At 45.9% G+C, this 27,166-nt stretch overlaps 1 protein-coding gene across 1 annotated transcript in view; it reads right to left on the reverse strand.

Annotated features, from left to right (window-relative positions):
* Positions 1–27,166, reverse strand: part of Cdh13 (cadherin 13) — a 674,883-nt gene that overhangs the window by 382,138 nt on the left and 265,579 nt on the right. The window contains exon 3 of the mRNA XM_090356987.1: positions 5,933–6,141. Coding sequence (XP_090213113.1) covers positions 5,933–6,141 — 209 coding nt within the window. The remainder of the gene's footprint in view (positions 1–5,932; positions 6,142–27,166) is intronic.

The following is a 27,166-nucleotide window of genomic DNA, read 5'->3' on the forward strand; positions in this document are numbered from 1 at the left end:
CCTTGAGAGACCAACACCCCGGGAGCCCTTTTTCATAGCTAAGGAACTGGAGGAGATGGTGAGGTTGCCCTGTGATTTCTGCCAAGGTGTTGTGACACCACAGCCGTCTCTCAGTCCCCCACCTGGGTACTCGGCAGAAAATGGGCACAACCAAAGATGGCTGTACCAGGGAAGGCCTGACTTCTCTTAGAGGAGCCCCAAGGGAAAGACCTAAGTGGCCAGTGTGGGAGAGAGGTGTCCACGCAGAACAGAATTCTCCACTGCTGCTGACCCATCAGCTGGCCTGGCCACTGGGCAGTGGGGCATGATGGAGGGGGTGTGATCCAGATAGAAGAGCAGCCAGGGAGAAGGGGCAGGCCCAGCTCGCCCAAGGAGCCACAGGGTCCTCACTCTACTCATTTGTTTGTTCAAAAGCATTCACTGAGTCCTGACCCTAGCTCAAGCCCAGAGTGAGGCTAGCGGGGTGGGGGGGGAGCCCTTCCTTCCAGTGGGGGTAGGGAAACCCTGGGAGGGGGGTGAGAGCCATCTCAGAACAAGAGCCACTTGAATTTGCTGCCTGGCTCCAAGCATGCACATTCCAGAGCCCAGGCTCGCAAATTCAAAATGAACTCAGTACAGTGGCTTCGGTTCTTAAATGGAAAGGTGTGTGCCGTTCCTACAAGTTCCCTGGCATTCCCTCCCAGCTCCACTTCCCCGGGCTCTTTGCTGGATGGCGGAACTCCATGGCACTGTGTGTTGTCCTGCAAGCCACAATCTCTGAATGTAGAAAGATGAATACATGGATAGATAAGCTAATGATACAATTCATAGTAGGTCTGGGAAGGAAAAGGAAGGCTCCAATATGGTAAACCTGGTTTACATGCAGGTAAAGACATCTCTGCATACAGAATGGACACACACACACACACACACACACACACACACACGTGTTTATCCATACTGGAGGGTGGAAGGCATTCCCGACTCTGCCGGGAGAAAGCAGGGTTCCATTTAGACTGACTTTCGTGTGTTAGAGTCATCAGTACCTTCTGTTGGCTAGAAAACGCTTTGCATGTGGCATGGGTGTCTAACACTGCTGCCCCCCATGCCAATAACTCAATCTGGCAAAAGCAGAGCTTTAAACTATACCCTGGCCGGCTCCGATCTAAAGGGACTGTCCACAGCTCAGACTGCAGCATGAGAGTCTGGACAGCTCATTAAAAATGCAGAAATCACTCGAGAGTGTAATTAAGCCATTAACAATGGACTTCCAGATTCAGGTTATAGACTCTGCAGGTGACACAGCCACAATAGCAAGTAGAAAGAAAAGAGGCCCTGGTTCCTGCAAGTGAAATGCGACTGCTGTAACTGCGCAGGTCTTACAGAATCTCTCTCCCCAAGGACCCGCAATGATGTGAAATTAGAAACTTAAGTCGGGCTTGGCATGGGGCACCCCCAGTCCCCCACTAGTCTGAGATGCCTTGTCGTTCCTTTTCTCAGCTATTCTCTCTTGGGTCCCCGGTCTCTGGCTCTTGTGTCATCATCTCAGTGCAGACACGCATCCCCCACCTCTTTATCCTTCCTCAAGAGGTTTTTGGTGACCTGCCCGTGGCATGGTGTCCTGTGCTCTTACCCGTGGAATGGTGTGGAGGGGTGACCTCTACCTGTGCCAAGGATCTCAGAGCACTGGTGCTTCGCCAAGGCCCCACCCACTACACACTGATGCAGGAATGCAGACTTCCTCATGCCAATACCAATATGGAGTCTTACTTAGGTGGTCTTCCTCTAAACACAGCCAGAAAGACCCATGATCCCATGCACCTCTGTCAAGACTTCCCACGAGCCTCCAGATGTGCCTGAGTGTGCACACACGTGCAGACACACACACACACACACACACACACACCTGACTAGACCATCCAACTCCTGACCATCCAACTCCTTCCTTCCCTGGTTGTATTTACATTCACCTTCTAGGCTCCATGATGTAGAATTATCTAGACACTGTATCTGGCCTCGTTCTCTCATCAGTCCATACCTGATACGTCCTGTTCTCCTCCAATGCTACCATGCAGCTCTATCCGTAAGCTTTATTTCTCAACCCAAGGGTAGTGACAGCAGCCACTCAGGGCCCAGACCCCTGGCTAGCCAAGGGTCAACAAGAATGTGCATTGGGACAGAGAGGTGAGCAGTGAAATTCATTTCCAACCATGTCAACGGAAGGCTGAGTCCTCAAGTGTGTAGAGAGGGTTTAGGTAACACAAGAGAACCCACGGGGGGGGGGGGTTGTAAAGATTAGAAATGACATATATTAAACTGCACATTGAGAAGTACACAGTCTAAAATAGTATGTGAAGCAGGCTGTTAAATAAAGAAACCAATGGTGGCTGCTATCGGAAGTACCTGCCTCTTACTGCTCCATACCTCAGTCCAGATGCCCAGTGGAGCTCTTCCAGGGATTGGCTGCCACCCGCCTGTTTCCCACTGGAGAATCCAGGGTGGCTCCTGCTGCCATCACATCAAGGGGGCCTCTACTGCCCACCTGCCTGCGTGCTTCCGCTCACCATCTCTCTGCCAGCCTGTCCTGGGAATCTTGGCTCCAGATTCTTGCCGGGAGTTAGGGAGTGTGTGGGCTATCCCCCAGGGGAGTCACCATGTTTCCAAGAAACACTGTACTCCTGGCTGCCAGAGAGGAGGTAATTTGCTGCAAAGCTGCATCAGTAACCCGAAGGTTACTGGACAAGGTTCAAGGGAGACAAATGCAAATTGCAAGCCAGGATCCTCAGGGAATGCCCGGTTAGCTTCCACCCTGGGAAGCATTCCCATCACCCTCTCCTCTGGGTCACAGGCCCCGCTGCCTATGGCTGTCATTGTCATGTGTGTAGGAGCTAACCTTCCGGCTGGGCCGGCCACACATTTCACAGCCAAGCAATGGAGCCCCCCTTGTCAAGAGGAGGAGCTCTGGAGCCACACTGCTGGGCTGAGCCCTCGGCTCCTTTGTCTACTTGATATATGGCCAGGGCTAGGGCTGGCACCATGACATCCATTGTCCTCTGGGAGAGAGGAGAAATGCTGATGTAACCCTCTTCCCCCTAGCCAGGAAAGCGGGAGAGGGCTGAGAGCCCGGGTCCTAACTAGAGGTGGTTACCATGCCATCATTCCACTCCATCCTCAGGAAAGCCCCGGGGGTCTAGTGCCATCCCCTCTCTGGGGGGACAAAAACCCAACACCAGATGGAGGTTCCAGTAGAACAGCTACTCAGTAAGTCACCCAGCTCAGAAGAGAACCTTTCTGCAGGCAACTAGCCATCTTCTTCAAGGAGCACCCCAGTCCCGGAGGCCCCATCCTTGGGCCCAGAGAAGGATGGGGGGCATCATGAAGGGGCCAGAGGCAAGGATTTTGGAGCTGGACTACTGGGGCAGAGGTCTCATTGCCACCCTGTTCCTTGTCACTGAGTCACCTCGGACAAGCCACGTGCCTCTCGGTGCCTTATTTCCTTACCCGTAAGATGGAGGCATGGACTCATGCTTGCTGGCAGGTTAAAAGAGCCCACCCTTGAAGCACACAAGGGTGTACCCGGTACCTGGAACTTTCCCAGAGCTTGTCCCTCTCCACAGACCCAGAGCACTCACCACTTCCGCCCTCATCTGCTACATGTGCCACCAGCACATCTCCTGTGCCCCACTCCCATCCAGTCTCCTCTTGAAGACCTCGGCCTGCTTGATGACAACAATAGAACCTTCCGAAGTACCAAGGACATGCCTCTAACAGAAGTCTCCCCTCTTTAGAGGAACTCTTTTTGCTAGTTTTCTTATTTTCTCTCTTCTCCTCTCTCTCTTTTAAATCACGCACTCATCTAGACATCGTCACAAGGGCTCTTTTCCAAGCTCAGAATTACCAAGGCAGAAGAGGAGTATCTGGTCCTGTTGGGGGCTGGCACACCACACAGCTCTGAAGCCCCCGTGTGCTTTGCAGGAAGCAAGCACACCATCATAGCTAAGTCTTGTCCACAGTGTGTTCAGAAAGCGGCAAAGCAAAAATAGCTTGAAGGAGCGCTGCTGCTACAAAGCAACTTACCTGGCCTCACGAGATGGCGCTGGGTGGGAGACTGTGGTCAAGCCTCACGGCCACCGAGCCCACTCTTCCTGTCCCACAGAGAGGAATGCATCCTGACGAGTGCTCAGAATCCCTCCTGCTCTCTTCCAGGCAACATAATCTGACCTCATCTTTCCTGCACCTAAAGACGAGCCCCCCATGTGTGCTGAGGGAGGGCGTGGAGGGCCCTCGGTCCCCCGTTCCTCGGCTCTCCTCAGCGTGTGTGTGGTCCTGAGGAGTGCTAGAGCTGTGTACCCCACAACTCTGTGCTTGTAGTTATTTGCCGAGTTACTGACGTGCTGAGAAGACAGCAGTGGCTAAGTGAGAGAAATGCTTGCCTTTATGGAGTCAACAGGTCTCCACGCTGGCCTCCATACCAATATCCTGCCTTCTGAGACTATCAGAGTCAGCTGAGCTTCGCCCTGGGTCTCGGCTGCCCTTCACTGGCAGATTCACAAACAGGAAAGGGAATTATGTGTCATGGAATTGGTCCAGTCTCTTCATAGCAACTAACTTCTGTCCTTAAAAACATGTCTCCATGTCAGGTGTGGTAGCTCACACCTGTAATCCTAGCTACTCAGGAGGCTGAGATCTGAGGATCCAAGTTCAAAGCCAACCCATGCACTATAAAGCCAAGAGACTCTTATCTCCAATTAACCTGTAGAAAACAGGAAGCGGGGCTGTGGCTCAAGGGTAGGGTGGTAGCCCAGGGGTAGGGTGGTAGACTTGAGCTGAAGCGCTCAGGGACAGCACCCAGGCCAAGTTCAAGCCCCATGACCCATAAAAAAAAAGAAAAAAAGAAAAAAAAAGAAACATGTCTTCATGGTCCACTGACAGCTCTGGAAGTCCTGCACTGGGCAGTGGCTCAGGAACTCTGTCTTCCTTGCGCATGGTGATGGTGGGACTGCACACATGCCACCCTGTGTCACAACGGCCTGTGGAACCCCTCCTGTCTTCAGACAAAGCCACTACGTGTCTCTCTCAGATCACAGATGCAGCACTGGTGGAAAGGTTGTACTCGCACTGCACATTTGCTCCCAGCTGTGGCATCACGCATAGTCTGCCACCGAACCAAGTCACACATTAGACTGAGTTGTGGCAGATGGAAAAAAAGGCAATGAGAACCATAGGTGTCAAAGGGTCAGGGTGGCAGGTAGGAGAGCAGGCAAGACACAGCTCTGGGGACACGCCATTATCACCTTCTGACTCTGTCAGAGTCTTTCTGAAACTTCCTACGATCAAAGGCAAAGTCTCTAAGCTGCTCATGAAGGCCTAGACAAAAGGCCTCTGGGGTGGCAGTTGGTGGCACTCCTGAAGCGTGCGCACACGTGAGACGTGTGACAATCGGCACACATGTGCATCTGGAAGAGATCGGGCCCGGCACCAGCAATGGCTTCCCTGTCCTGTGGCTCCATGCGGCCCACATGCTGTAGGCTGCCAAGCTGCCCCTGCCTCTGATAAGAGCATCAGTGTCTACCTGGAGTAACCGCCCATCTTTCCCTCCTAGTTGGGTGTTTAGGGGAAGTGTCGACCTCACCCTGACTTTAGGAAAACGCACATGACCCAGGTGTGGCCAGGTAGAGAGTCACAGAGGGACACGACATTTAGTGCAGAGATAGGCACATGACCCAACGAGAGCCAGTGAGACTCTGCAGCAAGCTCTGCCCGGCGTGGCGCGAAGAGATTCTCTTGGGGGATTGCACGGAGTAGAGAACCGCAGGATGATTGAAACCAGAGCTACCACGGTCATCTATGTCATCTGTTGCAGCAATAAATGAAAAGCGCACTGGCCAATGCAATCAAGAACCGTGTCCACGTAACAGAGAATCTAATTTTGCTCAAACCAAAGATCTCCCACCTGCCAGGAGCCCTGGACGTCTTTTCCTCCGACAATCACAAGCTCTGCCATGTCTTCTGCATGGGAAGTCCTGGCGTGGACGAACAGAGTCCGGCCCACAGCACTCACGTTCCTCAGTGGGACGAGGCTGCCTTCGCTGTTCACCTTGAAGTGGGGACTCGAGACCTCATAGCGCAGCTTGGCGTTTCCCTTACAGTCGCTGAAGGTCACTGGGGAGAGAAAACACACAGGGGAAGAGTGTGGGTAACGCTGCCATCCTGCTAAACACAGATGCTTCACTAGTCCTCACCCTGGCCCTGCCCTTCCTCTCACAGAGTCACCTGCACTAAATGGCCTTGTGCTAGTAGAATGCAAGCAAGACACACCCTTTCCACATCTTGGCTTTTATCGCTGGCTCTGGCCAGTCTAAAGTACCTCTGCCCATCTTTAAGTCTTAGTCATTCTGCAAATTCAGCTCAAGCAAGCTCTCCAGATAACTCCATGTGCCTGCAGCTTCTTGCATGAATGGCTTCCCTATAGCATTATGTAACTATGTCTATTTTATGTGTCTGTTTCTCATCAGGATCAGGGGCAGAAGTGGCATCTGAACTTTTTTTTTCATCTCTACATCTTTAGTAATAAAAGCAACACATTTTTTATGTCCATACAGAAAGCCATCAATAATCATCCCATCAAAAATTATTCCAGGAGCAAAATGAAGCTGTCATGGTCAGGATCTGGGGGGCCTTCTCCTCTGCTGTGTGCAGGAGAGGCTGCGTGCAAGGCCCTGAATTGCGATGGAGACTTTTCAGTGGAAAAGAGTTGGAGAACTTGACCTGAGCTTCTGGCCCTTTTCCATTCTCTACGGCACTCCACTTGGACTCAGTGCATTGGTGAAGCCGGCTGAGCCTGTTAATCTTTCTCCACAATCCCAATAAAGCTTAGTGAAGCCCAAAGCAAAATTGGAACCCGTGTGAAGGAAAGATGCTTGAACAAGGGCCTGCCGTTCACTGAGTGGTTCCAGGCGCCCAGCTCTGCTCCACGCATGGGGCATTGCTCACTGCCTCCCAACCTCACAGCAAGTCTCATCTTCAGCAGCTCTTCTGGGATTTTGAGCCTAAGGCACCACATCAAATATTTTTTTCATAATTTCCACCATCTTCTAACGTCTCAATATCACAGATAAACTTATGAAATTTTATATCACAGTTATACTTATGTCTGTCCGTGTACTGCATCCATATCTTATTTTATACCTTTATGTACACAATTTCCCCTCTCCATAAGAACTGGTTTCACCCCTTCGGAGGACAATACAGTACCACTGGGTGTGAACAAGGAGAGGGTAAGAAAAAGTCTCCCCTATGATCTGCCTGCCTTGATAACCTGAGTTGTGGGCCCTCCATTTCCTAGGCATTGATGAACAGAAGAAAATGAGTGCTTTCTTCATCTCACCTCCCTTGGCATTTCACAAGTCTTTGCTGGCCATAAGAGGTGCCAGGCAGAGACTGTAGCTCTATTCGGGGCTCAGCGAGCTCACCCCAGGCCTCTTCCCACCCATACCAACTAGCCAACAGCTCCGAGAGACTTTGCTTCTTTTTTTCAAGGTACTTTAGTGTTATTATAAAGGTGCTACGGGTAATAAGGACCATGCCTTGTTGACAGCATCACCCCTCCTCTCATTCCTTCCCATCCTGTCTCTGCCACAAGTTGTACAGTCATTTTCAACACAGGGTCCAGGGAGCTCCACGGCTGTACCTGTTCACCGTTTTACCCTGGAGCTCTTTGCCTCCCCCCAGCTCAGAAGCAGATGCCTTACCCGGGAAATGTTCTTCTCGAGGCTCACATCTATGACATCATCAAGAGAATATTTTAAAAGAAAAGTGGAGCCTGCCCCCCCCCCGACCCTGTGGAGATTGTGGTAGACTTGGACTGGATTCGGGTCTGAGCACCAGTATCTCACAGAAGATGCCCAGATAAACCAAATGCATAATGAGTTAAGAACCAGGATCTTAGACAACAAGTTTTTGGGTGCCAGGACTCCATATTATCTAGCTACTGGCAAGAAGGGGAGTCCTGGGACCTTACATGCCAGGAGCTGCTGTCCTGCATCTTCAGGAAGGCTGTTCAGAGATTGGATGCTAGCTTTGAAGTCCTCTGATCCTTGCTCAAGTGTGGGAGCCCTTTGAGCTCAGGCAAGCTCTTCCTTCTGTACCTGGTTCCTTCTGCTGTGAAGGCTTAGAGGACAGTGTACTGGAGCTGTGCATTCAGAAGAGAATACAACATGGGTCTTTGATGACAGAGCCCTCTGGACAGAGGGCTCAGAGTTCCACGAATATGAATATGCTTGAGTCTGAATGTTCTCGCCATTCTGAGTGCTAAGACGCCTGCCTTTCCCTTTTCCTGTGTGATAGTCCTCTTCCAGCTGGGTTTCTGCCTGCTCCACGCCCAGGCTGGCACCCTTGCCCAGGGCTGCTGCCTGTGCCGTTACCATGGAGATGGTCACTAGAGGAAGCCAGGCTCAGCAGATTCCGAGCCAGCCTCGTCCACCTGTGAATCTCTTTGCTGCACTTGGTGAAATTCTAACTTCCTTCCTCACGTGGGCAGATATGAAGGAAAAAGAACCCGAATGGAAGGAAGTTAAAGATTCAACAAAGACATTTTGAATAATTTCCAAATGGACTGTTGGCGAAGACAACTTCATGTGAATGCGGGATGTGACTTTTTTTCCTGAAATACTGTCACTAGTGGTGGCTCCTTCCATTCTCGCCCTCACATCCATTCAATGTAGGCACCATTTTCCCTGATCCTTCCACTCTTGGTTCCTCCTGATTTTCTGGGATTACAGTGGGAACTACTAGTGCCTGGCACTCCAAATGCAATTTCCTAACATGTGTCTAAATAAACCTATAAATAAAATATAAATTATAAATAAAAATAGCTGGTCCTTGTATCCACTAAAACCTCTGGAGTGATAGTATTACATCCTGGAAAGGGCTAGCTTTGAGACTATGTTCCTCTCTGCTCAGCTCTTATCTAGAACCATTCATGAATAGCCCCATCCCCAGCAGGAACAACGACACCCGGATATCTGTCACAAAATACATGCAGCATAAACAGTGAACGCTTGATAAAGACACAAGTCCTAGCAAAGCGCTTATGCTAGCAACGTTGGCATGATCAAAATGACAGACCGGACACATAGGAAGAATTGTTCATCAGAACGGAATCATCATACATTTGTTCTCTTCTCTGCCCTCTGGGAGGAAAGACAGCTAGGATTCTACCTTACATTACTGCTTAAGAGGAGAAAATGGCGGAAGCACCTGTATCACAGTTTCATTAGCTTTGTCCATAACACCAAACAGTGCACACTTGCAGGTACAGAGTTCACAGAACATGTTTAAGGGAGAAATTGAAGTTTCTGGCTATTAAAAATGCCTATTTCTATGGAGACAACCTTGTGACTAGCTGAAGAGGACATGGTGTGGATAACTGAAACAACAACATTCTAATACATATTAAACTTGTAAACAAATATTTGAAACCTCTGAGGGGACAATGCTATTCTGAGTGTACAATCGACTTTTCCATGTACTTTATCATGGTGGCATTTAAAATAGCTTCTAGAAAGAAGAGGAATTTATACATATAATGTACTCTACATGGGGATTTATGAATCAATCACATAACATCATTCTTTGAGATAATCTTGGAGCACACCAGGAGAAGAGAGGGGGAGGTGGACCCCCCTTACCTGGGGGGAAATGCAAATTAGACAAATGGCACCACTCAGCGTTTCAATTATGCTTTCAGCGTGTCTCCACTCAAAATGTCCTCTGGGCGTAACGCAAATGTCACAAAAAGACAAACTTTAGCTGGGAGACAAAACCACAGTTGAAATGGGAAGTTTGGCACACGAATTAAGGGGGCTTAATCTTCCTGACCCTGATTTTATTATGCTTTTCTATTTTCTTTTCTTTTGAATGTGGTTCTTAGGGATGAAAATCCAAAAGGCATTAGATCAGTTACCATCTAGAAAGATGAGAAGGGGCAAAATAAGCTGCATTATGATTCCAGGAAATATTAACACGCAGATGGATTTAAATTAATCTGAAACGTCTAGAAGGGTTCTGCTTAAAGAGATACGTATGAAGGAATACGTGGATTTTGTGCTATTCTCCTAAGCATGTCTTAAGATGAGAAGATAGTCCTCAAGATTGTGTACATTTGTTCAAGTGTATAAACGGGTGAGTACTTCTGTACTCAGAGTTGGTGGTGTTCCGATTCTGTGTGTATACTTGTGCAGGAAGCGTGGCAATCAGGACTACCAGCTCTGATCCAGTCATCCGGGAGATGCGGCCCTCCCACAGACAGATGTGGGTAGATCACAACGTGTGCCATGTGAGAGAATGGCAGTTTCGGTGGTATCAGGTAAAAGGAAAGTCCTGATATTGTGGCATTTGTCACAGGTATGAATACGTGTTGACTTCAAGGTACTAACATGCCTTACAACTGCCTTGGATGTCTGAATGTCTTCTTCAGCTCACACGAGCGCCTCCCCTGACCATCTCTGGAGCCAGCCCCTGCCCCTGTGCAAAACATAAGCTTCAGATCATTCATTCTCTCCCAGACCAGAGTGGACAGCAACCCCAGCAACCCCGGCCTGCTTACAAGCATGGGATTCAATAGTTCCATCCACAAGGAGGAGCTGCATGTGGGTAGATCCACAGAGTCTGCGTGGGGCCTGCAATGTGATGCCTTTCTGAGGACTTGTTTCTGCGCATCCAGTTCAGAAACATCAGACGGACTCTGAAGGTTATGGATGATCACATCATTGCTTTTTACATCCTTCAGTAGCCCAGCATGTGATGGCACCGACTTCCTTCCGCAGAGCTCGCAGGGTCAGCCCAGAGGCTCTCTGGGCCTGGCCCTGGTTTCCTCAGGCGTTCTGCACAATGGAATTTTCACCTACAGATGTGCCCCCCCTGCATGCTGACTCTGTCCTGGGGTTATGCCACACACCCCTACCCACTCCTGTCTCTACACATGCTACACTTTGAGGCTCAGAATGCCCTGGACTGCATCCCGGGCCTCACCTTGGCCTAGAGTCCGTGCAGACATTCACAGAGCTTCTGTGAGGCTGGTGAAGAGCCTGCCAAGACTGGCCAATCCAGGAGAGGATTTTTCCTCTGTGTGGTCTTTGACAGGCGCACAGGACACATAGAATAGTCTTAATAGCATCTCGTGCATCAATTCCAACTTTGATAGCACAGAGTTTCAATTCTATCACGACAGGGGGAGATGCAGGGAACGATTAAGTCAAGTGATCCTTAGCACAAACCTGTTTTTTAGCCATATGAACCCTCAGGGGCTTGGAAAAAGACAGACCTCGTGTCTGCTTTCAGGGTAATAGTGGGTTTTTTTTCCTGTCTACCATTAAAAACTAAACTGTTCATTCCGAATCTGTTTTCTCCTGTCAAGGACTTTCATTCCTCACTCATGATGGATTCTCTAAAACATGACAAGTTGTTTTGTGATAAGATGATACACACTGTAGGCCACAGATCACAATCAATTTGTATTATGAATTGGATTTCTTTGTATATAGCATCACTCAACTCTGCTCATTGAATGAACAGTAGAACTATAACTCAGCAGCAAGGTAAATTAAAAATTATACCCCAGGCAAAACTGACAATGAGAGTTGAGACTCAAGTGAAGACTTGAGTGAATCGATCTCCAAGTCACCTTCTCAGTGAAACAGAAATCATGGAATCAGCATGAGGGTCCCTAAGTCTTGGGTTTACAGAGATGTTTCCCTACATCTCATATATGTCTCTCACAAAGCCCTCAGTGTGTGACATGGCTGGCACGGCTAGCAGCTTGTCTCCTTCCCGTGGACATCTCCAGGGTGAAGGGAAGGACAGACAGGCTCCATCATCTCCGTGAGGGCACACAGCTTCACAGCGGTAGTGGTTTGAACCCTTGTTGTCTACAGTCCTGGCTACATCTGCCCTGGGATTCAGAGCCCACCATGCCTAATGCTCTGACCCTCCTACAGGGCAAGGTACACCTGGGGAGGAGGAGGGATCCTGAAAGGAGAACCACTTCCGCGTGACCGTCTGGTGCAAGGGGCAGCAGGGTGAGAAGGAAGCTGAGGAGAAGAATCCCATTTTGGGTGTTTGGCTGCCTCTGTCTGTGCACCTTCAAGTTATGTACCTGAGCCCTGAGACCCATCAACAACTTAAATATAACACACTTATTACTAATAACTGGCCAAGGGACAGCCGGAGTCCATTGCTGAGTGGAATGGAGCTTGGCCTGGCTCTTTTGTGGGAAAGGCAAAAGAAGCAGTGGGGTGGCCAGGCATGTGGGGGGCTTTGACTCTGGGGTACTAGAGAAGGACTGTTCCCAGAGGGGTAATTCTTCCAAGAACTTTCCAGAAATGTCAAGCAAGCAAAGGACAGGGAAGCATCTGGGAGTTCAACTGAAAGATGCTCCAATGACTGGCATAAATGCCTAGGAGAAGGAGGGGGAGCTTCCTCTAGTATGCTGGCGGGAGACTATGAGCCAATGCAAGGCAAATACTGAGTATTTCCTGATATTATGTTTTCCCAAATGCTGGAAAACACCCAAGGAAATACAGAATGCTTTCTTCTGATGAAATAATGTGCTTGTCACTGGATACTTTCAAGCAGAACTTCTTTGACTCTTGAGCAGAGATGTTGTGGGAAAGAGTCTAGCATTCGATAAGGTCTCTTAGAAGTAGGAAATTCTACCATTCTAACTACAGCTCAGTATACTGATCCAGAAACCCACTAAAACTAGCGTTTGTTCACTCACAAGATGCAAGTCAGTAAACAATAAAGGATAAATGCCAACCGAAAGTTAAATAAGGTATATTTTCCACCTTAATGTTAGAGTAAAACTTGACCGCACAATTATTTGGAGAGCTGTCTTGTTAAAGAATTGGTATTTCACCTCATCATCATATGAAAAGACCAAATAACTATCATGTGGTAGAAATTATAAGAAGACAGATCGTAATTCCATGCTGTGAGTTTCTTTTTAGCAGTGAGAGAAAGTCAACTAGTGGGCAATTTCTGAGATATCCAGGGAGAGCAATTGCCAAGGAGTACACTTCACCTTTCTCAAGAGCTGAGCTCTCTAAAAGCTGCAAATTTTCATATATCTCATTATGGAACTAGATGAGCTCTTCTAGGTAAGTGACCTTACGTATGTTTTTTTTCATGAAATTGAGTTTTCCACATAAAATTTAATAAATCAATCTAGTGTGCTTCCCAAGATACTTTTTGCACAAGAGTAGATAAATGAGTTGGGTATGAAAATCATGTTTGGGTGTCTGATCTGTTGCTAGGGTTCACACCAGTTCAGCTAGTGTTAGCAGTTATATCATCAAATGGTATCGGTTCCAGTTCATATGAATGTATCCAGGGGCCAGTCACACAGATTTATTTTCTATATGTTCAAGTCACCCAAAGAAACACAGAAGGCTGCTTTTTTACTCTATGATCTGTCTTGTAAATAATTACCTCAGATAGGGCATTCTGTACCTACCAAGCAGTGGACCAGATGTCTCAGCTTATCTGTAACAGCCCATAAAGACAATATTTTACAGAGAACTACAAGTCTCAGAGATGTAACCTTAAGATCACACATGTTTAGTGAGTAAATCTGGAATTGGTTTCCATAGACATAACGGAATCTTATCCCAGGACTGATGATCTCGTTTCTTCCAGGATGGTAAAATATACAGTACATGTTGCAAGTCATTCTACCAAAGAGCAATCAAAACATGAAATCAACTAGAATATCAAAGTCAGTGGTTAGAGCTAGAGTGGGGTACACTTAGCTTTGAAGTGGGGGACACATGAATGGGGTACAGACTCAACTTCCTGCGGCCCAGAGCACCTAAACATAACATAGTCAATGGCTGTTGGCACAGACTGGTGCCTTTGCAGGTGAGGGGAAAGGAGGAGCGTGCAAGGCAGCACACTGTCATTGTGGTGGCGAGCTTTCCTCCATGAACTCTTGGGATGTGGGCTGACTGAAGACTTTGCTATTCTACTACAAGGTCATCACAAGTTCCCAGCTCAAAAAATGGTACAAAAGTTTGTTCCATGCTCTTTGAACATACAGTTGGAATCCCATCAACATCGGAGATAGTCTCTAGCTGGTGTGTGGATACACACATCTTCTTTTAATTTTATTTTTTATTATTGAGGTAATATACAGAGGGGCTACAGTTACATTCATCAGGTACTAGGTGCATTACTTCTCACACATTGATACCCCTTCTTATGTTTTTGTCCCCATTTCCCTCCCCCTAACCTCTCCCAATCATTTTGTTTCCCCCCTTCCCTTTCCTATTTCAAATAAACAAATAAACATATATGCAATATACCAGGTAACAAAATCAGATACAATAACAATATGAGATTAACCAAAGGACAACAAAGGAGAAGAGAAATAACATAGAACATTAAGAACAAAAATCACTCAAGACAAAGCTCTTGTTTCCCTATCCTGAAGATCCTTTCATTTAGTCTCATCCTATATGGCCTATGTACCTAGGTTTTGCACTATTGTAATCCTCTGCTAGGAGAATCCTAGATGTGTACTAATTATGACAAATGAGGGAAAAACATTGAGCCTATGTTCCTTGAGTCTGGCTTCACCTAATATGATTTTTTCCAGGTCTTTCCCATTTCCTTACAAATGGGGTGATGCCGTTCTTTCTGATGGCAGCATAGAATTCCATTGACACACATCTTTTCTATAAAAAACCTGGACATATTTTGAACAGTCCACCCTTTGCTCCATGGTGATACTGGAAATGGTTCCCTGCAGAGGTAGGTTTGTGCTACCTGGCTTCTGGAACAGGTCTGGCAATGCTTCATAATGGTCATCAGACGTGCCAGTCCAAGCTCTAAGAGTCCGCAGAATGCCAGCTTCCAGTTTTGAAATGTTTCTTCTGTCTCATCCTTTGGTAACATGACAGCTCTGAGAGGGCAAAGGCTACCTGCAACCTCATCTCTTTAGGTTTCTGGCTCTGCTCAGTGTCAGCCCTTGGCAATCCAAAAATATGGTGGCTTCTCTCTGGTTCTGACCAGCCATTTAAGTCATGTCTTTCCCAGTGGATGAGACGCTCATCGGCTGTGATTATGAATTGGTTCTACCTAGTTGAAAAGAACTTCTCAGGAAATTAAAATGCAATGATTTGGCTCACAATATACAAAGCACAATTCTTGTACGTCTATACAGGCTTTCTGATGTAAGAGAAGACATGACCTTTGGTAGTTATGCTTGTTCATCCTCCAGCTGTGAGAGATTTTTATTGCATTCTTTATGCCATATGGCATTGTCTCTAGCTTCGGCCTCTTGGGAATGGAGGAGGATGGGCACCAAGAGTGTCTTGTCACTTGTCACAGGTCCCCTACTTCCCTGTGATTTCTTCACTTGACAACAACAGCCCTCATGCGTTTCCTTAGGAAGTCAAAGCTAACGCAGCAAAAGCATTTTGTGCTGCTTTTCCCACACCTGAATTATCATGGGAAACGCATGAACCCAATGTAAATCATAGCTTTCCATCAAAAGTGGTAACTTCTGCAATTGAAGGATTTTTGTATGGGAACACAAGTATAGTACTGTGATTACAGGATGCCCCACGTGCCTGAAATGTTTTTTGGTTTTTTTTTTTGCACATACCCCTATCAAATCCTGAGATTTATTGCTCCCAATATATATACATACACACATATATATATACATATGCACACATGCCTATATGATTCCGGCTGAAGTATATGGTCCCATACAACTGTGATATTTATGATAATGAACCACAGATGTTTAAATGGATATAATATGAAAACACTTAAATGCTAAGATGCTGGGCTCTTATTGCAAACATTACAAAGTGAGGACCTTTGCATTATAGTGATTTTCAGATGCTAGTCTTAAGACTATGACTTTGTACATCCTGGAAGATTAATGAAAAGAATCACATTTTTCCCTCTCTTTAAGGAAACCGTGTTCAAAGCAGCCAAGTAAATGTAAATGCAACAGTATAAACTTGGTTATTCTAATAGAAACTGAATTGAAGCCTTGTGTGGAATTATGAGTAAGATTATACAACTATCCTTTTACTGTGCTCCAATCCTATGACATATAATATATGATAGTTTTTAAATACAAAGAAAATGAAAATGTTGTCAACTGAAGTAAAGTGGGAAACACACTCAATTACCATGCCATTCCCAGAAGTCAAGAATCTAAAGCCTATCTACCTATTCTGACCTACTACCTGTTTCTACAAATAAAGTTTTATTGAAAAACAGCCATAATGCTCATTTACACACTATCCATGCTCATTTCCACACTATACTGGTAGATTTGGGGAGTTGCAGGAGAAACTGTCTTGTTCAAAGCCAGAAATCTTTTCTGTTCGCCTCTTTGTTGAATCTTGCTAGAGTTCATTTTGTAAGAGATCTATTCTAAGCCACTCCAGAGTTCAGTCAGGTAAACTCATCAACAATGTGTTTTTCATTCTGGGTTTCATGATTAACCACAAAAAGAATGAGCAGGATGGGGATGTGACTCATACACACTTACCTAAATGTTACCTCAGTGCCATGCACTGCTTTTAATTTTCTAAAATTCGGTCTACCGGGAGAAATATTCCATTCTATGTAGACTCTCAAGAGGCCCAGATTTTTAAATACTCTTAAAAATCCATTCTCAGTCATTAAATATACAGACAGGCACTCACAGAGAAGATGGATATGCCCCCAAAGGACAGCAGAGTACTGTGTGTGTGTATATACATATACACATATATATATGTATATATATATTATGTAACTAAAGCAATAATTTCATTGAGAGCTGAAAAATTAGCTGGTTCATGCTTTGGATCAAGTTCACATGCAAAACAATTTTTCTTCAAAGTTTGTTTCCCACACTTAATCTGTCATCTTCTAATGTCATTTGACTATCAATTTGTATTTCTTTTCTCTCCCCCAACTAAGTAGGAGGTCCGATTTTTTATTTTGCCTTCTCTAGGGGAAACTATTTGGAAATTTAGCCTCTTACAATACATAATGGAAAGCACCCAGCTCAAAGATGATAGAGATGATACTGGCTTTATTTATATTCTCCCTCTGATAAGGACCAGGTTCATTAACAAAAAGGCAAAGCACCATTTCTTTGAGCAAAGGGGCTAAAAACAAAAGTCAGGAATCCAAAGAAGTGCTCAGGTTGTTTTAATGTCTCCAGAAATGAGGCTCTATATTGGAACACTGAAAAGTCACTGTGCTTTTCAAGTACTTAAACCCAGTGAACTCAGGAAAATGGCCCGCTTAAACTATGACACAAATTTCCTTTGCAACCATATGTGTTCATGCTTGCTAGCTCCCTGTGCTCTTCCTCAGTCCCTGTAAGTAATATATAAATATGAATTCTTCTTTCCACTTTCCTGAGGACCAAGTATAAAGTTCTAGGTAGGAGAAAGGTGCAAGAAATAAAATCTGGTGATCGGAACCTAGGGGAATGGGTGGGAAGAGCAGAGTGAAGCAGAATCCCGCCGACTTTTGTTAGTAACAACCCTGAAAACATTAGATGTGCTGCAGGAAGGAGGCCGTTGCTGGGGGCTCATCCCCGACTTCTCTCTGAAGGAGGCAGATTGAGCTCAAGGCCTCTAGCTGGGATTGGGTGGAGGGGTTTGGAGCTATTGGAAATGCAATGCTTGCTGAAGAGCTCCGCATAAGGAAAGGAGGAGGACAGCAATTCAGGCCAGGACGAGGGCAGAAACAGAATGAGTAATGGAAAGTTCAGAAAGATGATGGAGAGAATATAGGTATGATACCCATGTCCCCAGACCCTCAGGGACTCGTGTGTGTGTGTGTACCTATAAACCCGGGTGGGCCCTTGGGTGCTTATTGCCTGACTTGGTGCAGGGATCGTGTTTTTCTGTGTGACTGACCCAGGTTAGAGAGGAATCCTCGGGACACAGGGCCCAGAGGTGAGGAGGACAGTGAGGCTACAGGCTGGAGACTGGCATCCATCAGAGAGGAGTGACTTCAAGGACTGGAACTAGAAACGCTCATCTCCTCCTTGGCAGCCACATCCTGAAAAACTTGTCAGGACTGCCCTGGCTGCTGACTTCTCCCAGTCCTCTCCGCTCCCCGTCCCCCTTTTCTAAGCATACCCTGCAGCTTTTAAAGAGATAGCCCGGGACGAGGACCATATAGGGGCCGCTGCAGCTGCTCAGCACACATCCGTAGATGGTGGAAGATTACACTTCTGCCCAGCCTTCATCTTTGCACAAGAGCCCCTTCCCCTGGTCCTATCCTGCCCCCACCCCCTGTGAAACAAACCACTCAACTTCTGCCCCAGCTGGCTTCACCAGGGTCCCCAGCTGTAAGGGCATCATGCCATTGTCTTCTCAGCTGGGCTGAAGGAGACATGTTATCCTTCCCAGATTCCCAATTCCAATAAAATCTGTTGGTCTGTTGTGTGCCTTTCTGGTCTTTCCTTTTCTTACAGAGAGAGCTTTGAATTTCCTCAACTTAAAAAATAAGTTGGCGGTGGGGGGCAGGCGCCAGCGTCTCACACCTGTCATCCTAGCTACTCAGGGAGATCTGAGGATCATGCTTTGAAGCCAGCCCAGGCAGGAAGGCCGGAAGATTCTCATCTCCAGAGAATTACTCAGAGAAAGCTGGAAGTGGAGCTGGGGCTCAAGTGGTAGAGTGCTGAGTTTGAACACAAAAGAGGCTCAAGGACAGCACCCAGGTCTTGAGTTCAAGCCTGGCAAAAAAAAAAAAAGTTGGGAGTTCAACTTTGCTATAACTAATCCTCAGGGATTGAAGTGGGCTCGTGAAAATCTGATTTATCTTTATTTAGCCCATTCATTGTGTGAATATCCTGAATGTATCATCTCATCCTCTTATAGTTTTTCACCAGAAGGTATGATAGTGTTCCTTCCTCATGTACAGAGGAATACACTGAGTCTCAAGTGAAGTAGGATAACATGTTTTAGGGGGGAAAGAGCACAATAGATCTTGCTTCCAATCTGCTCTGGCTAGCTTCATTAAATGAATTAATTGTCTCATTAATTGAGCAGATTCAGTTTCAACAACTGGGTTGAGTTCCATATGCACGAAACAGAAGCAAGTTGTATCCCTGCCTATTAGGAGAGAGAGGATGGTCAGCCAGTCACCCATTTAGAAGAAGGTGGCACTGCCACATGATGGGAAACACAGCACACGTGCCAACTAAGTGCTCTAGGGAGAAACAAGAAGTTGTCTAGCTTGAGTTTGAGCCACAGAAGAGGAGGTGTTTCTGGCATTTTAAGAGATCACAAAAACTAGCATTGTTTGCCATAAGTAATGGCATGTAAGTGCCGCCATTGGCTACTGACAGTGAAAAAATGGTTCCAGCTGGACACCATGAAGTGATGGTTTTGAAAATAATCTCAGTAGCTATTAAGCTACAACTTTCAACCCAGAAAAGTGAAAAAGTAGACAGGAGAAATGAAGTGTGTGTGTGTTGGGGGGGGGTTGAAGCCTCTCTTATTTATGCTTTCAAAAGGAAATAAAATCATAGAATATGTGGTTAACCAAGATCTGATTTTGAATGATTAAAACAACAAGACCAAATGTCTCCAATTTTCATTTCAAAGAATTAGTTATATATCTTTATAGTTAAGAACTTTCTTATATAGGATGAGACTAAATGAAGGGATCTCTAGGATATGGAAACAAGAGCTTTATCTTGTATGATTGTTGTTCTTAATGTACTATGTTATTTCTCTTTTTTTGCCCTTTGGTTATCTCACATTGTTTCTGTATCTGACTCTGTTACCTGGTATATTGTATATATGTTTATTTGCTTATTTGAAACAGGAAGGGGGAATACAAGATGATTGGGAGGGGTGGAGGGAGGGAAATGGGGACAAAAACCTAAGAAGAGGTATCAATATGTGCCTACAGTTCATGTAGGCAGGAGATGGCTTTACTGATGATAGTTAATAACAGTATTCTTTACCAATCTTCAATTTGTCTTTTGTAAACAGGATGGGATCCTCAAAGCGTGGCCTGAGGACTGGCAGCAGGCGCGTCCTTAAGGCTTGTCAGACCTTCAGATTCTTAGTCTCACCTGGTGTACCAAATCAGAAGCTCTGTGGCTGAAATCCAGCAACACGTGCTCATTCATGCCCAAGTGTGATGTGACAACACCTTGACACAGGCAGAGCCTCCCTGATGTGAGAATTGGAAATGCTCCACCATCCAGACCTGTGTGGGGACTGATATGGTGGCATGGTGGGAAATCTGCATCTGATCACATGTGACAGTGGTAGTTGGAAAAACACCGCATAAAGTTACCTTCAGGGTATGTGTGGAAGGTGTTTATAGCATGTAAATGAATTTCTTGTTTAGACTTGGGTCTCGTCCCCAAAATACCTCATTATGTATGTGTAGCTATCCCCTAATCTGAAAATATCTGAGAATGGGAACACTTGTGCTCCCAAGCATTTCAGATCAGGGACAGTCAGTCTGTAATAGATAATCTCCCAGCTAGCAGAGATAAACAGCTCTGAAGACTCTCCTCCCCCTACGCAACCCAATCTATCCACTAAATGCCCACTATTCAATCCTCTGTGAGCACCATTTGATCCTTTTTGTAAAAAAAAAAGAAAGAATGAAAGAAATGATACCCATTAAATATCATCTTTTGTGAAGAATGCTCTCTCCCAGCTGTGCAGAAGTTTGCATGCAATCCCTGACCCTCAATTTGCTGTTTGCTAAAATGGAGATGATGATACTTGTTACCTGAATTGTCTCAGGAAAAAAAGAACAAAAAAAGAGCCATCTTGTTGTACAGAAAGACTCCTAAAATAGTCTCAGTGTGTGCATTTATTAAAATAGTAGACGGAACCACGCTCAGTTCACTGGCCTTCTCTTTTAATAAATGTCATAATCCAAGCAAATGAAAAACAGCTCTTATCTACCCACTCAGCATACATTGAGAGGTTGTTTTTCTACAGTGATGTTACCAGAAGCAGTTATGTCTCAGAAGATGACATGTCATGAAAACTAATACCCAAAGTTCCCCTGAAGTGTTCTTCAACCACTCCCACTCTTGAGCGAGGCAGGGGGACAGGACGAATCTGTGAATCAGAAGTAATGAAGAAGAATGGGAAGGAGAGGTCTCGGCCCAACCTGGCCCCTGTGGTCCTCGGCCTGGGTCGCTGCAGTAAGCTTTTTCCTGGCCACCAAGCTTGCCTCTCTCCCTTAAGCCTGGGTGCAACTCTATGTTTATGTCACTCTTCTACACACTTCTATCCCATTTAAAGTCAAGCTTGTCCTCTCACGAACAAAACACTGTCTCATCTAATTTGCGTGTTGTGTCCCCTCATTCTTGCTCAGCCCCATGGTACCCTAACTTTTCTTCAGCTCTTCCAGAAAGCTCTTTTTGCTCATCCTCCTCTAGGTCCCTTGCATTTGCTGTGCCTTTCTTTTTGCCTTTCACTGGGATGTAAGCTCTCGGCATCTCAAGGTGGTGTGTGGTGCCACTGGGTCTTAGTACCAAGTGTATCCAAGAAGGACTGGATTAACTTCTTTCATTTGCATTCCTCGCTCTGGCTAACATCACCCACCAATCACTTAATGATGAATTTTACAAAGCTCAGTAAGGATGTAGGCGGGGAGGAACAAAGGACAAATAGAATGTGACTTCGTATGATGCAGGTATGGCTATGGTTGAAAGAAAAAGGAAGCTGAATGTCTAATGATGTGAAGGCATTTTTCAGCCTCACAAGAAGCAGTGGAGTGTAGCATGAGAACTCTCTAGAATGAGGGCTCAGATCTGATTCTGGATGATGGTTGACACGTTATAGCAGCTTAGACAAATGAACTCACACCTTGGACTCCAGCTTCCTCGGGTATAATGGGCTTCTCCTTGCTACAGACAATTCAAGAGACCAAAGTAAAGACAAGTGAGGGAGGCTGCGAGCTCGCTGGCCACGGTGCCTGGCACAGAGGAAGGCGTCAGTGAGTGCCACACAGTTCTCACTGGAACTCTAATTCCCTAAGTCTGGGTGTTTGGGAGAATAAGGGACATTTCCTGGTAAATTCAATCAGTCTTGCTTGAGTGAATTATTCTAACTCACCCAGCAGTGTGGTCGAGAGGAAACAGTATCCAAAAATTCAATGGTCAGACTCCTAGTTTTCTAACAATCCTGTCCAAGCCATGTTTCACTTTCTTATTTTCTTGTTTAGCTACTATGAGAGGCAAATCAGTGATTATGCAAGTGAATAATCCTCATTTGGATATGGGCTGTCAACAAAGACCAAGCAAATGGCCCCCCAGAGAATCGTGTCATTACAGCTGCGGCACCCTCAGGCTTGGCCAGGCTCCCAGACCACCCCATCTTCTCTGTGCTTCCTCTCTGATTTGCCCCAGAAAAAGCAAGCTTTGGCTTTTTTTTTTTTTTTTTTTTTTTTTTACAAAGGAGCTGCTTTGGGGGCGGGGAAAGTAAGTTGTGTCAGTCAAAACCATTTACGAGACGTGTCTGAATTTTGTTTTCTTACCCACCTGGGAGAAGGCGTCTCAGATCATTCATCTTCTTTCCCTCTGTCTGTATTAACAAAAGGTTTTTTTTTTTAAATTATTATCACTTGGATCTAAACACATACCCCTACCATGGTAATAAACTCGTTCATGGTAATTGACTGTTGTGTTGGGGCCTTCTCTTTCTTTATAGTACAGAGATGACTGAGACTCGAAAGGGCCCCCACAGAGATTTCAGGAAGTGGAAATTAATTTAAAGCTTCAAGTTAAAGGACAGCAGAGTTCGGTGTTGTACAACTGAAACACAAGCACAAGTAAAATACTGACCCTGGACTGAGGGCATTCCACAGTAATGTTAATTATAATTATAATATCAATCTCAAATGAATGATTTTTGCCATATTGAAGGCAATTAAACAAAAGGAAACATTAATATGAGAATGAAGCTGTATGACCAACACTCATTTGGAATTAGCATCAATAGAGATGATTCTGTAACCTCATATGATTTCTGTGACATCTCTAATACCATGGTGGGAGTTAGTTTAAAGGACTAAACTCCTCCATCCGTGCTTTTAAAAAGTGAAGTGCACTAAAATAAAACAAAGAAAATTATGCAAAAGCCCAGTCCTCCTATCTAAGCTAGAAAGCCAATTAGGGATCTCCTGGTGAGAGCCTGTACCAGGGCTGTGCTGAGAAGTGAACCTTAGTTCTGAAATACACTCCATTTGCAAGGCACCTCCTGCTTGTTGAGGAGGCAGTGAATGAGGAGCACAAAAGTCACCAGAGTCTCTTTTGTCCTTCACAAAGGGAAACCATCACGCAGTGGTTCACCTGGAAAAGGAACACTGGAAAGCTGCAGGCTGGCTGTGAGGAAGGCACTTCGGCACTAGGCCCCTGGCCCACAGCGAAGCTAACCATGCACTTTAGTATGCCCATGAGTGGCAGAAGTTTGGAAACTAGGGAGAGATGAGGATGAAGAAGAAAAACCAGTGGCAAAGGGCTCGAGCCTGCAGCTCAGAGGCTTTGGGTAGAGAAATTCTCTTCTAACAATCTTTAATGGAGACAACAAAACATTCAGGCAAACTCTGGCAGGGTCCAACAGTAAAGGGTAGCTCTCATTAGGGCTCTGGCAAAGCTGTCTTCCTGTGGTAGTGGACTCTCAGCTCCACCTTCTGGGTTTTATCTTGGCACGTAAGTAGCTGCTTGCCTGGAAACGCCTCAGCTTTCCTAGCCTCCACTGCAGCTGGGTGTGGTCAGGTGACTTCAATCTGACCAATGGGGCACGAAGGGAAGTAAAGCCTGCCTTCTAGTCACTGTCCATTATACAGAAACACCTGGTCTCTTCCTGAGTGTCCCCTTCCAGAAGCTGTGGGACTTCTCAAGGCCTAGAAGGGCAGAGGAGAGCCCTGTGGCCGGTGACAGACAGAGCTGACCAGCTGTTGGTCCCTGATACTTAGGGTTTGAAAAGCGATGACAATTTGCTGATGCCTTTTCCAAACATGGTTCTCTGACTGATGCTTCTCCTGGATCAATGTGTGCAGAAATGGAATCCTTACTGGTTTAGGCTTCTGTTCTCAGACAGCTTCTTAAGAGCAACTTGCCAATTAACAAGTAATAATTCAGATGCCCAGGTCTGAGCGGGCATGGAGTGTTGTTAATTGACAGTATTTCTGGACATACATCCTTCTGAGTCTCTGGAACCATCTGTGGCCTTCCTCACCCTTCTCTTCCCCTAATGTGTGTCATTGTCATCTGCGAGAATCTACAAGGGGGAGCTGAGGCCCACCGGATCAGAAACAGTTTCATCTGCTCGGGTGGAGCGTTGCTGCTGAAAAGCCCTGTCTTCTACCCTATCCAGTCATTAGCCCCCAGACACTTCTTCAAAGCTTACCACCCTCTGCTTCAAGAGATGGCCTTTCTCAAAGAAGATTTATGTACCACCTACTCCAGGCTGATTCACTGGAATGGTCCCATTCTCCTCCTCCTTCCTTTATTACTATGATGGGGGGAGCAGAATATTTACGTAAAGAAAATTCACTCCTAATTTCCCCCAGGCAAAAATTAAGCTAAAGGAATGGCATGGAAGAAGCTCAGAGAGACATCACAATTATGTAGATTGTAGATTCCTGTTTATGTGGAGCTGCATAGGAGAAGAAGCATGCTGGTAAAACATGGGTCTCAGATCTTTAATACTTCTATCCTGCGATCAGAGGCACCTTTGAACAGTCATGGAAGCACCTGTGGAATGAAGTCATCTTTCTATGCTGCCTCGGTTCCCTTGCCTGCCTCCGGCTTACTTCTTTCCGCAACCTTGTGGGTGAGGCCTGCAGTGAGTCTGTAAGCAGCCCAGGCTTTCTCTTCTCTCTTCCATGTGCATTAGCTTCATCAATGATAATGTCTCTATCCTGCTTTTACATGCATTTATTCTTGCTACACACACCATTGCTCATTTTGTTCCTGTTTATGCATCTGGCTTTTTAATGTATCAAATAGGAAAGAAAATACTTTAAGCCATTTTAAGAGATACATTATCAATCCAGTACTGCCTGGGGCTAACAGGAGGGCTGCAGCCTTCTGAAGACACCATGAGAGATGGCAGTGTGGAGTCTCAACCATTCCCAGAGTAAGTCAAAAGCCCCTCCTCTTGCCACCCAACAATGACGATTAACCCAAACACACTTCCCTCCGACGCAGAGGCAAGCTGAGCTTACCAAGTGTGTTGTAAGACACCGAGCTCTTGCAGACGAATTTACAAATTTTAAGTAAGGAAAATGTTGACATCAGTCATTCTGGTGTTGAGGGAAGGTTTCCAATTCCTGTTCTGCTGCTGCTGGGGTCATACTGAGACTAGTTTCTGAATTTCCCTCTAGAAAGTAAACATACAGGTGTGGTGGCTCACACCTGTAATTCTACCTACTCAGGAGGCTGAGATCTGAGAATCGCAGTTCAAAACCAGACCAGGCACTAGAGTCTGTAAGACTCTAATCTCCAATTAATCATCATCAGAAAACCGGAAGTGGCACTGTGGCTCAAGGGGTAGGGTGGTAGCCTTGAGCTGAAGAGCTCAGGAACAACACCCAGGCCCAGAGCTCAAGTCCCAAGACCGACCAAAAAAAAAAAAAAAGTGAACATTCTACAATTGTCTCTGTCAGAGGCTGTAAAATACCATCCAACAATACAGAAATACATACAAGTTCAACAACTATATACGAAATGAATGTGTAAATACAGGTGAAAGGTAAACAAAGTCTGTTGTCTTCTTTGCTTTTCAAAGCTCTCTCCATAGCACAACCCAGGCTTAGGGCCATGGCAAGTAGATTTCCCTGCTTCCTACCTCCTGGTACAACTCCTCATCTTCCAGTCGGCCTCTGGGTGCCTCTTACGGGGAAGGGCTTACCTGAGGACCCACTGTTGTTAACTCGACTCCCTTACCCATCCCAGCACTCTTTATTATCCTGTATCACACTGGCCACAATTCAGCACCCAACAGCACTTTCCTTACCTGCCTGTCCCTACCAACATGAGAGAGCACAAGGGCAAAGAGTTTTGTCTGTGTACTCCATTATGCTACTTTCCTATGGCTGCTATTAACAAGTGAACCCAAACTCTGTGACTACAGACCACGGAATTCTTTCACGAGCAGTGAAGAATTAACCTTATTCATTAATGGCTGTGCATGGCTCTCCTGAGAAGTTCAACGAGAGAGTAAGTGCAGCATATTCTGTCCCCTCAAGAGCCTGTCGTCCCCCCAACTTCCCCCAATCGTTCCCTATCCAAAGCAGTTATCATGGCTTGAGGCCCCCAAGGACTGAACAGCAGCCAGCACCCATTGTCATGCACAAAGCACTCTATGTCAAGGGTCCCTTAGCCGGATCCAATCACCTCAGGGACAAATGGCCACACAGAGCCCCTCAGACTAGAGAAACAGACCCTGAGTGAGAATGGCTTCTCGGAGTGGTGCATCGGGGAATGTCATAGCCAGGTAGTTTTAGAACCTGCCTCATTTACATAAATACCTCCCAGTCCATCTGTGGTTTTCTTAAAATGAACCTGGTGATTGCATATTCACACCAACAGTGAAGGTTTGAATTCTGGCCCACTGGAGCAGGAAGAGATGAGAAAGTCTCCATTATCAGCAGTGGTCACTATTTGCTTGAACATATGGAATAACTTTCTCTTGCATAAGCAATAAGCTATTTTAAATGGACTGCAGGAATTCAAACCCATGCGAGATGACTTCGGCTAAGTGGTCCAATGGGTGTGTTCTAAGAATGATCAGAACTTGGAATGGCACAAGTGGCTTTCAGGATCAAATAAGAGTGGCTGGCTTTCTCCATGCAGATTCAATACTGAGCACCCAGCAGAACTAAGGATTTTAAAAGTGAATGCCACGCCATCTTTGCTCTCAAAGGCTTTGAAGTCTACTAGAAGACTTGCAAAATGAGATTAGAAGCAGAGAGCTAGTGAAGTAAGAGTCACAAAGGAAACTTTTGAGTTTCAAGGGGAAACATGGTGGTGTAATCAGTGGAGGAATTGGAGGGGAAGCCGGGGGTGAAAGGCACTGAAGATAGGTGCCAAGAGAGGAAGATGCTTCTCAAATCGTGTTGCATCCTTCAGAGATGAGTTTTGGGGGTGAAAGCACCTAGGACCCTGATG

Source organism: Megascapheus bottae, chromosome 24 (genome assembly GCF_031878675.1).
Source record: "Megascapheus bottae isolate mThoBot1 chromosome 24, mThoBot2.hap1, whole genome shotgun sequence".
Classification (NCBI taxonomy): domain Eukaryota; kingdom Metazoa; phylum Chordata; class Mammalia; order Rodentia; family Geomyidae; genus Megascapheus; species Megascapheus bottae.